At 37.6% G+C, this 14,792-nt stretch overlaps 1 protein-coding gene across 20 annotated transcripts in view; it reads left to right on the forward strand.

Annotated features, from left to right (window-relative positions):
- Positions 1-258: 258 nt before the first annotated feature.
- The window catches only part of obsl1b (obscurin like cytoskeletal adaptor 1b), a 32,720-nt gene continuing 18,186 nt past the window's right edge, over positions 259-14,792 (forward strand). The window contains exons 1-13 of one of the 20 annotated variants that reach the window (XM_026218925.1): positions 259-725; positions 5,406-6,521; positions 7,814-8,083; positions 8,240-8,500; positions 8,590-8,895; positions 8,969-9,235; positions 9,338-9,613; positions 9,827-10,102; positions 10,260-10,535; positions 10,832-11,107; positions 11,399-11,479; positions 13,829-14,086; positions 14,237-14,482. In XM_026218925.1, the coding sequence (XP_026074710.1) occupies positions 5,507-6,521; positions 7,814-8,083; positions 8,240-8,500; positions 8,590-8,895; positions 8,969-9,235; positions 9,338-9,613; positions 9,827-10,102; positions 10,260-10,535; positions 10,832-11,107; positions 11,399-11,479; positions 13,829-14,086; positions 14,237-14,482 (3,808 nt within the window). In that variant the 5' untranslated portion in view covers positions 259-725; positions 5,406-5,506. Of the gene's footprint in view, positions 726-5,405; positions 6,522-7,813; positions 8,084-8,239; positions 8,501-8,589; positions 8,896-8,968; positions 9,236-9,337; positions 9,614-9,826; positions 10,103-10,259; positions 10,536-10,831; positions 11,108-11,398; positions 11,675-11,896; positions 12,176-12,263; positions 12,339-13,828; positions 14,087-14,236; positions 14,483-14,792 lie in introns of those variants that run through there. The other 19 variants (XM_026218926.1, XM_026218928.1, XM_026218929.1 and 16 more) reach the window with 19 other exon arrangements.

A 14,792-nucleotide genomic window follows, 5' to 3' on the forward strand; every position in this document is an offset into this window, starting at 1 on the left:
CCAGAGTATGTGTGATCAGCATTCTTGTCTTAGTAATTTGTAGGGCTACACCTTTACTAATGCTGATGACAGATCCTATAAAATTATGGCCATTACCAGGAATCCTCTGCATTCTCTGAAAGCCTTTGGATGGCCACACAGATGCTGATGCCACGAACAAAAGGTTCTGAATATTTAACTAAATCCTGAACTTTTTCAGGAGGCCAGAAGGCTACTGTCCTTCTCCTTAAGTTTTATTGTCAGGTCTCAAGTAAATCAAGCAATCTGCTCAGGACCAAGCCATCCAACCTATCTTTAGCCTCTGTGAGCAAGTGAATGGAGATCCTGACTTATCCTCACGTCTGTCATCAATGCTGCCAGTATTTTTAGGGGACAGCAGCAGCTGCAAAAGCATTTAACGGTCTTCTACGAACAATGACACTAGGGGTGTCTCAAGACTAAACGCCACAGAGATTGAGGGACTGCTGGAGTATTCAAAGAAAAGCTTTCTGATGAAGCTAAAATCATCTTAAAAGGGGCATGTAACGCTTTGGCAAAATGTGCAGGTGACACTGACTAGATGTTAATGAGAAGGACATACCGAAACAAACTTACCGAAGTGGAAAAGGAATATTTTGTTTATTTTTATTTTTTAAACCTACAACTGGAAGTGAGAGCCAGTGAAGCAGGAGAAGCTGGTTGGCCTGGAATCTATATTGACAGTTGTCTCTAAGGACTGAAGAGAGGTAGGATATGTTTGTTAGCAAAGAGCAGTTTCCCTGAGGTCAAAGGTCAGTCTAATTAAATGAGGAGCACAAACAGGAGGTTAATCTCCTTTTAAAGTCCTAAGGGGAATTCCTTATCTGTTGATGTTGATGTTATAGATTTAAACCTTTAACATTGATCCCAACTGGTGATATAATAAGAGTATCATCCATGTGTGTTTCTTTTGGATTTGAGTTCTTCAATGTTGATTTTATTGTTGAAAATTTGTACACAATGCAGTGGATATATAGAGTATACAGTAATATAATTAGTGTGCTTAAAGCTCTTCTAGTGAGGTTTTTATAAGATAGTTTATGTGTTACATATATCATGTGTTTGTGTCTTGTTTGTAGCATAGCACAAACCTCAATGTGTAGCATGATGAATCAGAATCAGAATCAGAATCAGAATGAGCTTTATTGCCAGGTATGTTTACACATACGAGGAATTTGTTTTCGTGACAGAAGCTCTGCAGTACAACAGAATGACAGCGACAGAACATAAAACACATAATAAAAGAATAAAAAATACAAATAAGTAGATAGTGAATGAATAGCCAGCTAATATGATATATATATATATATGTATATATATATATATATATATATATATATATATATATATATATATATATATATATCATATTAGGGCACATTAAATTAACATGGTCTGGATTGTTTTATATGCAACAGAGAATATTTTCAGAGGAAAATATCAATTAAATATACAGAGTGTTTCTTTTTTAAAATTAATTGCAAACAAACTAATTTTACACATAAATGTGTCACTTCATTTGGTAAAAGGAGTGTGAGAGAGGCAGGATATTTTGACTGAGAGGTCCCTATGGGGTGCGTATTCCGTTAGTGTATGAGACCTGTGTTGTATGTGCATGCATGCTCTGTAGTGTGTTTTGTGATACCTGACACATGCCCTCTCACAGATCTTTATTTAGGGCATACTATATAAAGCATTTGTGGATGTTGCAGTATGGCTAAAAGACCGTTCACCTCTAGACAGTTGGCTTGAGCTCTTCTCACACAAGGCATAACATATAAGAAAATTCTGGGATACTCCACCCCAAAATAAAATGTTTTCATTAATCACTTACCTCCATGTCGTTCCAAAACTGTAAAAGCTTAGTTCATCTTTGCTATTTTGGATATTTTGGATGATATTTTGGATGAAAACCGGGAGTCTTGTGACTGTCCCATAGACTGCCAAGTAACTTACATTGTCAAGGTCCAGAAAAGTATGGAAGACATCATCAGACTGGATCAGCCATAACGTTATGAAGCAATGAGAATGCTTTTTGTATGCAAAGAAAACAAACAAAAAAAGACTTTATTCAACAATTCGTCTCCTCTGTGTCTCTCCGCATCACCGTAGCAGCATTTGGGAGAACATCTGCTGAACACAAGCAGCGTATGCTCTTCTGTGTCAGCCACACTGCACGGATGCACTGTTTTCATTCAAATCAAAACGTAAATAGACGTTAGAAAAATTACAGTTTGCATTCAGCAGATATTCTCCAAATTTGTGCTATGGTGATGTGGTTCATAACATTAGGGTTGAACCACTGATGGCAAATGGACTATTCTGATGATGTCTTTCATACTTTTCTGGAACTTGACAGTGTATGTTACTCGGCAGTCAATGGGACAGTCCCAAGCCTCCCGGTTTTTATCCAAAATATCTTACATTGTGTTCTGAAGACGATATAAGCTTGTATGTGTTTGGAACGACAAGGGGGTAAGATAATCCTGTTAATACACATACAAAAAACTCAGCAACTAGTTTTTAATGAGCCTGTATGATTTTAGAAATAGCTGAAGCAGTTTCTTTTTAATTATTGGGACATGAAAAGTTTAGTAATTAAATTTTTCATTTTCTGAGAAGACAAATTTAGTTAATGGACAATTAATGCTATGAACAGGTCAAGTCATTGCTGAAAGACTGAACCAACACTATATTACTCATGTAAATGACAGCAAAAAGTTAATTGTCAGATCCAGTGCCAAGCCTAATTCTGTCAAAATGTAAGAATTATGATTTACTTTTTATATACAGTGGGTATAGAAAAAAATCCCCCCTTAAAAATAATCACATTTTGTTGCTTTGCAGCCTGAAATGAAGACAAAGTTTTTGTTTTATCCAGCTGTATATAACATCCAAGTGAAGTTAAACACCAATATGTCTTTTATATTTAATTTAATTTAAAAAACTGAATCACTGAGTTCTCTTTTTGAACCGTCTTTTGCTTTAATTATGGCATTTAGTCCTTTGGGATATGTCTCTCTTCTTTGCAGAACTGCTCAAAGTCATTCCACAGACTTTCAATGGGGTTTAAGTCTGGGCTGTGACTAGGCCATGCAAGGACGTTCACCTTTTCTCCTTTAACCACTGTGTGCTCAGTTTTGCTGTGTGCTTTGGGTCATTTTCATGTTGGAAGGTAAACCGTGATTGGGAGTGAGTGTGAAATGACATACAGCCAAGTATGGCTTTAACCCATCCAACCTGCACACACACATAGAGCAGTGTGGGCAGCCATTTATGCTGCAGCATCCGGAGCAGTTGGGGGTTTGGTGCCTTGCTCAAGGGCACCTAAGTCGTGGTATTGCCAGCCTGAGACTCAAACCCACAACCTTAGGGTTAGGAGTCAAACTCTTTAACAACTAGGACACGACTTCCCCTTACTGTAGCCATGCTTTACTGTAGTAATAGTGATATTTACATTGTGAGCTGTATTGGATGTCTGCTAGACATATAATTTGGTGTTGAGGCCAAATAATTAAATTTTAGTCTCATCTGCCTCAGAATCTTTCATGTGGTCTTTCTTGAGGATTGGCTTTTTTCTTGCAACACTCCCATTTAAGCCAAATTTGTGGTGAATTTTTGATAATGTTGTAACATGCACACAATGACCACTCTATGTCATAAATTCCTGCAACTGCTTCATCGTTGCTGGTCCCCTCTCTGACCAGTTTCCTCCCGGCTCTTTCATCCAGTTTGGAGAAAAGTCCTGATCCAAGGAGTGGCTGTGTTGTACCAAATACCTTCCACTTCTTAATAATAGACTTCACTGTGCTTCTAAGAATTCATTAAAATTTTTTGTAAACATTAGTGATGTTCAGTTCTTGAAGGAATCATTCTTTTGAGCCGGTTCTCAGGAAGCAACTGGTTGAACCGGTTCACAAATCGAGCTGAATCAAACTTTAGTTCCAGGTTGATGATGTAGGATGCACAGCCTAAGTAGCACGTCAAACTCAAAAAGAACCGACTGAGCTGGATCAACCAACTGTCGCAGTTTGCTAATGATTTCAAGGACTCAACAAGAACCAAGTGAGCCATGGTGAAATTTGCAGAGAATTACCGAGGATTTTGATGAGTGAGTTGACGATTTTGTGCAAGCCTGATGCGCATACTGGAAATTTGCTTATTTTGACTGTTATTCATTTACATTTTATTAAATCCTACAAAAACCTTTCTGTCGAGTGTACACAAATTTTACAATAGTTTGTGCATGCATATTATATTTAAAGATGTTTAAGCAAAACCAAGGAGTTTATAAGACTGGTTTATTCATTCTTTATACTGTAAACATTTAGAAAATGTCGCATTTGTGCATCAATGTCTGTAATGTGTGCAGTAGCTGTGAAACTTTTAGAAATCTTATCCAAGTTGTATGCTAGTCAATACTGGTCAGTCAGTCGTACTTGACATAAAGAATCCATGAATGAAACTGTGACCACAAACACCATTAACTTAAGTGAATTACATGGTAATAATCATCAATATGCTTTCACACAAATAACTTTATTTTTTGAATGTTTCAATATGTGTTGACACAAATTACTTGAACTTTTCATTGATACATTGCACTGAATTATTATTGCTTGAGGATGTCAGGAACCGATGAATCGCTTTTTTAACTGGTTCATTGAGATCTGTCCAAAAAGAACCAGTTCGCAGAAATGAATAAGACTTTGCATCACTCTCCTGACTTGTGCCTGTTCAAAACTTTATCCCAGAACTTTATTACAGTGCATTGCCGCCAATAGTTGATTGTTTGCTTCAGCTGCACTTCCAAGGTCTGAAGTGCTCCAGAAAAGCTCTTTTCATATTAAGCCAAAAAAAATGACCCAAGCTGATCACAGTTGAAAGTCAAATGGCTTTGTGTGCCATTAAAGGTGATTAGATATACCTGACTGAGTTTACAATTACAATAATTTTTATGAGGTGGTGATCCTTTTTCCAACTCAGTGATTCTGTTTTTTTTTTTTTTTTTTTTTTTTTTTTTTGCAAAGCAACAAAATGTGAATATTTTAAAGGAAGGCAATTATTTCTATACCCAATGTAAATGACCAAGCAAAGACCTTATTATCTCTCCAAAATATCAAACAAGCCAACATTTCCTTAAAATATCCTTCTAGTTAAAATAAGTCATATGTATTTCTTTAAATGTATAGCTAGACTTCTTTTAAATTCAAATCACAATTCTGTGTCCTGTTTGCTACCTCAGCTTAAACTCAGGATTTAAAAGGCATTCAATATTCAATTTCAACTTGGTATTTCTAGCACATACTGTATTATAAACATAATGTATGAAACTGCTGGTTATTATGAAAGCATAAATTAAATGTATTTTTTATGTTTCGAATCAGTGCCTTGATAAAGAGCTGGACAACAAAATTCTTCCAGAGTAATAAAGAGACTGAATGCCTGTAGCCTGTCAGCCTGAGTGGAGGTTGGCAAGTGAGCAGGGATGGATGTGTTTGGTGGAGCGCCACGGTTCCTGGCCTACCCTCGTCCTGTGGTAGTACAAAGTGGCACAGATGCAGTTCTAAAATGCCAGATTGGCGGGGATCCCAGACCAGCAGTTATATGGGAGAGAAACAATGAGAAAATTCACCCAGAGGACAGATACCGGGTGTTTGAGGATGGAAATGTCTACAACCTTATCATAACCTCTGTGACAGTGGAGGACAGTGGACAATACATCTGTAAGGCCAAGAACTGCATTGGAGAGACTTACGCCGCAGCCACTTTGAAAGTAGAAGGTGAAGCACAGGAGATGGAGTTTCGGGAGGAAAACAAGCCACGCTTCCTCATCAAGCCCCTCTCAACTAGAGTTGGACGAGGAGAGGATGCTGTGTTCTCCTGTAAGCTGTGGGGAAACCCCAGACCAGAAGTGATGTGGGAGAAGGATGGCAAGAAGTTAAATGAGATCTTTGAAAGCACACATTTCACCATCAGCTATCAGGATGGAGGATGGTTCCAACTAAAGATTTTCAAGACAAGAGCACCAGATGGAGGGGTGTACACTTGTAAGGCCAGGAATGAATTTGGAGAGAGTCTGGCAGGGGCTGTGCTATTGGTGGATGCTGGACCAGGACATGAGGATGAAGGGAACCGTAACGGTTACACTAACGGCCACTGGAAAGCACATCAGGGAAAACAGAGAAGTAGTAGGCAAGTTGCAACACGGCTGAAAGATGATCCACTGCCAAACTCAGCCAAAGTAAAAATGTTTGCAGTGACAGAAGGGAAACATGCAAAGTTTCGATGCTATGTAACAGGGAAGCCAAAACCTGAAATATTATGGAGAAAAGATGGGAGACTTATCTTATCTGGCAGACGGTATCTTTTGTATGAAGACAGAGAGGGTTACTTCACACTTAAAGTTCTCTACTGCAAACAACAGGACAATGGAGTTTATGTCTGTTCTGCCTCAAACACTGCAGGACAAACCCTGAGTGTGGTACACCTTATAGTCAAAGGTAAGAGTCATTTGAATAATATATGATAAATTCAGTACAATACAAGTGCAATATAATAATATGGTTTACCATCTGATAACATATATATTGATCTGGCATACATTTAATAAGCCTGTTTAATGAAGGTCCAAGTTGCCATTTGTTGTGTTAAGTATTTGGTACCGTAATCAACAGTAACTTTCATGATGATTCAGTTTTAGGATATGCATCAAGGGACCTTTAAAATTACCTGACCTGGGCAATCTTATTAACATTAAATAGATTCCATTCAGTCCTATATCTGCAAAGTCATTTAGCCTTTGAAAGGCCAGAGGCCCACACATGTGATAGAAATCTCTAGAGGCAAGCTCATATTTCTCACATGGACCATCAAACAGTCAAAACTGATTGCTTTGCATAACTATGTTGTATCAGAGCCAGGAAACTCCATAAAGCTCAAAAAAGTTTTAAGTCACCAGGTCTTATGTCTTCTTAGCTATGTTTTCTAAAACGAACAAGACAAATAATAATAATAATAATAATAATAATAATAATAATAATAAACTTACTATCAGGAAGTGGTATACTCTTTAAGACATAATTCTTAAAAGCTATAATTCTTTATAAGCTATAAAAAAGATAAAAAGATGAGAAAAGATCATGAAAAGCAACATTTCTGAAATATTACATTATATTATATTGTAGGCCTAACTGCACTGGCATATTTTTGAAATTTTTCTCCACTTTTTTAAAACTAGTATATAACTATGAAAACTGGTATAAACATCTTATGCAGGTTTGCTTCTTAAGTAAAGTTACAGTGTTTACAAGAACTGTAAACAGGAATAATACTAATTCCAGTTAGGGTTAGGGTTAGGTGTATCAATAGTATGATTACCTTTTCTAAAATAAAATAGTATAACGATATGAAAATAATACCATTAACTGATTACGGATTACCTCTTTACCACATTAGGAAATATCCACCAGATTATTTTAAATGTCCATGCATGAATATCCATTCTGGTCAAGGCTAGTGAATGCTAGCGCTGATCTAAAAGGTTAACAAGCATAGTCATGCAGTTAACTAGCAAAAGGTGTGCTTATTGACAAAAAAAGAATGGCCTTTCTGGTTGGAGCTGGTCCATCAAAGCAGTCTTGCTTCACCCAAAGCACAATATACTGTATGCTGGTCATTGCCAGCAGGGTAGGTATTTGATATAAATTGTATCTCCACAGAGATAATGCAGATCTATCATTACTGACATTAAAAAAACTTTCCTTTTTGGGTTCTTTCCTTCTTGTAACAACAGAGCCACCTATCCGATTTAAGCAACCACTGAATGACTTGCAAGTATGGGAGAGAGACTTAGCTGTTCTTGAGTGTGAAGTTCCTGAGGACTCTGTTCCAATCACATGGTACTTAGAAGACAGGCGACTACAACCTGGAGCCAAATATGGGATGGAGGAGTGGGGGACAATGCGGCGACTCACAATTCGTGATATTGGGGTTGATGATGATGGGATATATCTATGTGAAATGGCTGATGGGGGCAGAAGCATTGCTGAGGTAGCAGTCAAAGGTAAAAAATAAAATAAAAATTAACCCAAAAAAAAAAACAGTTACATTATCTTGCTTGCATCCGCCTAGAAAAAACTAATTCTGAGCATTTGTAACTCTATAACTTAATTGTCGTCAATTAAATGTAAACTTACTTAATCTAAACGTACTCTTGAAGGAACCATTGTAAGAAAGCTGCCACGAAAAGTTGATGTTCTGGAAGGGGAAAATGCAGCCTTCTGTGTGGAAGTGGAGGAGGGAGAAATGGACATTCATTGGTACAAAGATGGAACAGAGCTAAGGGAGACCCATCAGACCATTGTCAAATCCTTTGGAAGGACACACATCTTGGTCTTTGTCAACACCACACCACAAGACTCTGGTTTGGTCATGTTCTATGTGGGTAGATCGAAGACGTCATCTCAGCTAAGGGTGAAAGGTAAAAAAACATTTGTTTGGAATTCATATTTCATATTCCAGAAGGTATTAATTTTCAATCAACATCTTCTTCTCTTGTGAAAATTTAAGCTGCAAGGCACTGTCCACCAAGTTGTCCTATTGGGGTACAGATAAACACAGAGCGAGCGAATGCAGCTCTCCTGTCCTGGTTTCCTGCACAAGACTCTCGAAAGAATCCACCTTCAGGGTATATTATTGAAAGACAAGAAGTTGGCTCACAGGAGTGGCTGCAATGTTTAACCACAGACTCTGTAACCTCAGTGGAGATTCTTGGCGACAGCGTTCCATGCGAGGCAGACTACAGATTTCGGATATGCAGTGTCAACAAGTATGGAAGGAGTGGAAATGTAGAGTTCCCTCGAGCAGTTCATCTTGGTAAGCTCCTAATTAAGACTATCCACTGCATTCACATCAAAATAGCACTAACAAATGTAATTCCCAATTCCAGTTCCAGTTGCCAGAATCCAAGCCCCTCTACAAGATGCTTTAGTGCCAGAGGGCCAAGATGCCTGCTTTACCATTGAGCTGTCTGCCTCAGTTATAGGCACTTGGTTCTTAAACGGAAATCAGCTTCAAGACGATGAACGTTTCTCCATAAGGCGTTCGCGTACACACCAGTCCCTACGCATTCGTGGGGTACGGGACACAGAAAATGGAGCAGAGATCACCTTCATTGCCTATGGAATTCGAGATTCTGCTGCTTTGTACATACAAGGTAAACACTTAATTCTGATTTCCTTGCACTAAGATATATTTATAAGGATATTAACTGTTGTATTTGTGTTGATGAACTTGCTTATATATTCCCATCAATCAGCTCCACTGGTAAAATTCACTCCACTTTCTGAAATGGATCGAAACAAATTTGTGGAGGTTGGCAACCCTATAGTGCTCTACTGTGAGCTCTCAGACCCTGAGACTCCAGTTCGTTGGTATAAGAATGGTGTTGAACTTCATACAATGGAAGGTCTGCACATCCAATCAGAAGGAACAATGAGGAGGATTGTCATCCAATCAGCTGATTTCTCCCACTCAGGAGTTTATAGTTGTGATGCTATTGATGACGTCATCAGGTTTAACGTGGAGGTTGAGGGTGAGTCATTGTTGTTATTATTATTCCTTTCTTCATAGTTGTTAATCAGCTTCATTATGTTGACATGTTGGAAATCTAAGAATGAAGGCATTTATTAATAACATTAATTTGCATTCCTATGAATCAAAATCAAATGAGTATGTTCAACAATGGAATCTTGCACTTCCAAGTCTCTAAAGTTTACCAAATAATGCTGATCTAAAACACATGTAGCCCCACCAGTGAGGTTCTTAGTCCTTCCGGAGGATGATAGGAACAAGTCCATTGAAGCAGGCTCACCGATAGCACTGCAATGTGAGCTCTCAGATCCACTCGCCCAGGTCTCCTGGTATAAAGATGGTGTGAAACTTTTACCACAAAGTGGACTAGACTTCAAATCCAAGGGCACAAAGAGGCAACTGATTGTCCAGGCAGCTGAATTTTACCATTCAGGGGGGTACAGCTGCAAGACAAGGGGTAATGCTGTCCACTTCAATGTGGAAGTTAAAGGTGATAAAAATTTTAACAAGTGAATTAAATTACTATTTTATTTTGCCAGATAAAAAATGGGAAGACAATGGTAAAGTTGATTAAGACTGTATAGAGTTAAATTAATAAAAATGACTATTAAAATCATAAAGACTTAAAGACTCTAAAATATCCATAGCCCCACCTGTGAGGTTCTCTGCTGTCCCTGAGGTTAAGAGGAGAAAGTGCATTGAAGCAGGCTGCCCCATTGTTCTGCAGTGTGAGGTTTCAGACTCTACTGCACAGGTCCAGTGGTACAAAGATGGAGATCAGCTCCTTGTAGAATCTGGAGTAGACTTCAACTCAGATGACTGTATGAGAACACTCAGTATTCAATCAGCACACCCGTCTCATGCCGGTGTGTACAGCTGCACAACAAAGGATGATGTCATCAAGTTTCATGTGGAGATAAGAGGTGACTTTGGCCAAATTTATTACTGACTTACAAATTAACTGTATGTCTTCTTGCAATTATGCTACTAACAATCACTGCTTTCTTTATTGCTCTTTTGTCAGTTTTTTGCTTCACAATACCTCTGTCACCATTTCATTTTTCTGATTTTGTTTTAAAATTTTAAAAGATTGTCTTTTCATTATGTCATGTTGTTCTCGTACATTCAGTTGTTACGTGTTATCTTAAAGCAATAGGTCTTTTAATCTAGATCATTTCTTGTGATTCTTGATAATTATGATATAAACCATCATCTTTAGCTGTACCGGTGAGGTTCTCAGCTGTTCCTGAAGCTGAGAAGAATAAATGCATGGAAGCTGGTGGACACTTTGAACTCCTCTGTAAGGTCTCAGACTCTACATCCCAAGTCAGCTGGTTCCACAACAATATGCAGCTTCAGCTAGAGAGTGGTTTGGACATTCAGTCAGAGGGAGATGTAAGGACTCTGGTAGTCAATCCAGCTGAACCCACTCATTCTGGATTGTGCCACTGTGAATCATCTGATGACTCTGTCCCGTTCCCTGTGGATATCAAAGGTGATTTATGACTTTTTGAGAATCTTGTACATCCAGTAACACATTTGCAAAACTAGATGCAATCTAACAATCAAGCTTTTTGTTGTCTGCGTCTCTTAGCATTGCTGTTATGGACATGCCTCTCACCATTGCATCCAACTTGTTGGCAGTGATTTGATACAGATGTTACGTTTTGCATTATTTAACTTGCTTCTTGGCAGATGGCCTGAGAAATCACAGATAGGCAGGTTACTATTTAATAAAATATTTTAATTATGTTTATTCTTTAATAACGCATCGGATCACCTTTAGACCCACCAGTGATGTTCTCAGCATTACAAGACAGCGTGAAGGACCAGCTGGTTGAAGCAGACTACTCCACTGATTTGCAAGGTGAGATCTCAGATCCAAATGCCAATGTGTGTTGCTACGAGGATGGTGTAGAGCTTGTCTCAAAAAGTCAGCCTCATATCAAATCGGAGAGCACCAGGAGGACATTAGCTGTCAAGACAGCACAGCCCTCTTTCTCTGGATGGTACGACTATGTGAGAACGGGTGATCCCATCCAGTTTAATGTACAAGACCAAGGTGATTTTCAAAGATTTGCTTCGAATCTACTTAACGTGTTTATGTGACGACTAACAATTGTGTGCTCTACGTAGCTTTTTAAATTATCTTTAAATGTATTCTGACAATGTTTCTTATATGTCCTTGGCTTCAGTGGCCATAATTGGTTCTGTCTTTCTGAGTTTAGAAAAAAAAGTCCCCTTACATTGAATAAAGCATTCCTCTGTCAATGGTCATCTGTAGGGCCACCACCAACATTTTTGGCTGATCCTGAAGATGAGAAGACCAAATGCACTGAGGAAATGGAACCTGTTGCATTACATTATGAAATTTCAGATTCGACTCCATATGTCAGCGTGACAAAAGATGAGAAGGTCATGCTTTCTCAATCTAAGCCTGGACCTGAAGTTCACTCAGACATATCCAGAAGAACTGTAATCATCCATGCACCTGAGACATCTCTTTTTGAAGTAAACAGCCAAAAGACACCAGATGATCCCACCCCGTTTGAAATGGATCAAGGTGGTTTGACATTTATTTGTCGCCATTCTGAATTAGGAACATGGCTGAAGCAAGTCAGTTATTGTTTTCTTTGTGGCTTTTCTAACAGCAGAACTGTCTCACTATGAGGTGTTCAGTGGTGAGACCTATGATGACTCTGTCCAGTGCACTGTGGATATAAAAGGTGATATAATGCTACCTCAACCCAAGCATTTAACCCAGTGCCTCTATGCCACTAACAAGGGTGGTTTTAACTATCCAATGGCTCTTCCTGGAGATGCTGGTCCCCTGCATCTTGGTTACCTACCCAAAACAGCTCCCAAAACTAATCCATGTCTTCATCCAACATCCTGTTGGTCTGCAAACCCTTCTTCCAAACTAACACTCATTCAATAGACTTACCCATTTAAATTCTTCATTGAAGCACATTTCATTTAAACTTAAACTTTTCATATCAAAAGATATGAAAACACAGTTTGAGTCATCTTGTTCATGTGTCATTCAGGATCATCATCAGTATTGTCTTGACTGAATTATGTTACAGAGATCTGAAATACAGAATTAATAGTTGAGTGAATGAAAGTTGTTGATGTGACTTTTTGTGTAATCATGTTCGGTTTTTAATACTGTATGTGTTTTAACCACTGTTTGTCTTGTTTTAGACCACTATGTGTTATGGTCATCTCTCTTATATTTTTACAATCTTGAAATACTCCTAAAACTACATCTTTAAAAGCTTTTCTGACTGTAAAGGCTGAAAAGAACTCCACCTTTTCTTTGTGTAAACAATTAAACTATAGAAGAGTCCCTGAAAATATCAGGACCTGAGGCTGAGATCAGATCTGAAAAAGAGAACAACAATCTCACAGCAGAAAGATCTGGAGAAGGAATTCAGTGGGGTACCCCACTGTCTATATCTAAAACTTTCAGATTGATTGAAGAGGAAAAACAGCAACAACCAATGCTACAACCACAGCTTCAACCAATTCTAGAACCACAACTACAAACAATGCTACAGCCACAGCTACAACCAACGCTACAACCACAGTTTCAACCAATGCTACAACCACAGCTTCAACCAACAAACCAGACAAATATTTCAGTTTCCGAAGATGAAGGCTCAGATCACATCAGAAAACAAGAGAGTGGCATGGATCAAGATGTCTTAGCTTTAAAAGGTGGATGTTGAAGGTGATTTAAATAGTTAGCTCCATCATTCTGCAAATATGATGGGAGCAAAATATATATGCCATTGACATTTACCACCTAACAACCACTTAACGCCATTCTTCTCTATTCGGATCCATTTACCGAATCTGAATAACTCAGAAAACTTCAACTTACTTACAAACAAAAACAGCTCTTTTCTACAATGTGGCTACATTTTAAAATTATTCACTTGTAGAATTCCATCACACAATATATACTGTATATATAACAAAAATAATCTCACTAAAAACAAATGCTATTGTATCATCTTGAATCTATATTGTAGACAAAATAGTGTAATTTTGATATTGGCTAAGTAAAAGAAATACGAGTCTATAATAAGATGATTGATAGTAAAGCTATAAATAAGTGCAGTTTATTAAGCTTATTTAATGTGAAATATACAATCTAATGTGTCATAATTGTAATACATGTCTCTTTTCATATAACTTGAAATATCCCTAGCTTCAAGGACAAATTCCACACCAGTTTGTGGAATGGATGAGAGCATTGATGCAGACTGTTCCAGTGTACCGCTAACTGAGAACTCTGACAACACAATCCAAGAAAACCCTATATCCTACCAAGAAGATGAGACAACTGTAATATTCAGTAAACCTACAACACAGAAACAGCTCATTCACTCATCAGAGACGTGTCTGCAAGAAGCATATGAGACTGTTACAAAGGGTGAATTTGTTGTACATCAGGAGGAAGTGAAAGGTGACTCAAGATTGTTTTCAACACAGCATTAATGAACAAAAGCAACTAACAATGTCTGGCTTTTTGCTTAAATGTTCTGTACCCTAGTCAATCAAATTGATTCACACTTATACTCTTAATCTGCATTGCTTTGTCCCCTCAAAATTGAAGAACCTGGTCATGAAGCAGAATTCTTTATACGTCCACCAGAAGATAAAGCTGTCAGACCCATTGAAGATGATTCACCGGTTTACTGTTACAAGGATGGAATACAGTTCTACTCTGAAAATGGATATATGCTTGAATCAGAGGAAAGTGTGCGAAGACTGAATGTTCCAGCAATAGGCTCGGGTCATTCAGACGTATACCACTACAGGACAAAGGATGATGACATAATATTTAAGGTGGATGTCAAAGGTGATTTTAAACTAGTTTAAATCCACTCTGCTACCTAATCAATTCCAGTCATTTAATTGTTATTTGCAAATAATACATGCAAATATGAAATGAAATGACTAGATGTAAAAAATAATAATTGTATAAACATTTAAAAACAATTACGATATCAAAGTAAATGATACTCAGAACAAAACTTTAATGCAGTATAGCCTTAATTTTTCTGTTTGCTATAAAGCAAAGAAACAAATACTTGTCACATTAAAAAAAAAAAAAAAATATATATATATATATATATATATATATATATATATATATATATATATATATA

This window comes from Carassius auratus, chromosome 34 (assembly GCF_003368295.1).
Source record: "Carassius auratus strain Wakin chromosome 34, ASM336829v1, whole genome shotgun sequence".
In the NCBI taxonomy this organism is placed as follows: domain Eukaryota; kingdom Metazoa; phylum Chordata; class Actinopteri; order Cypriniformes; family Cyprinidae; genus Carassius; species Carassius auratus.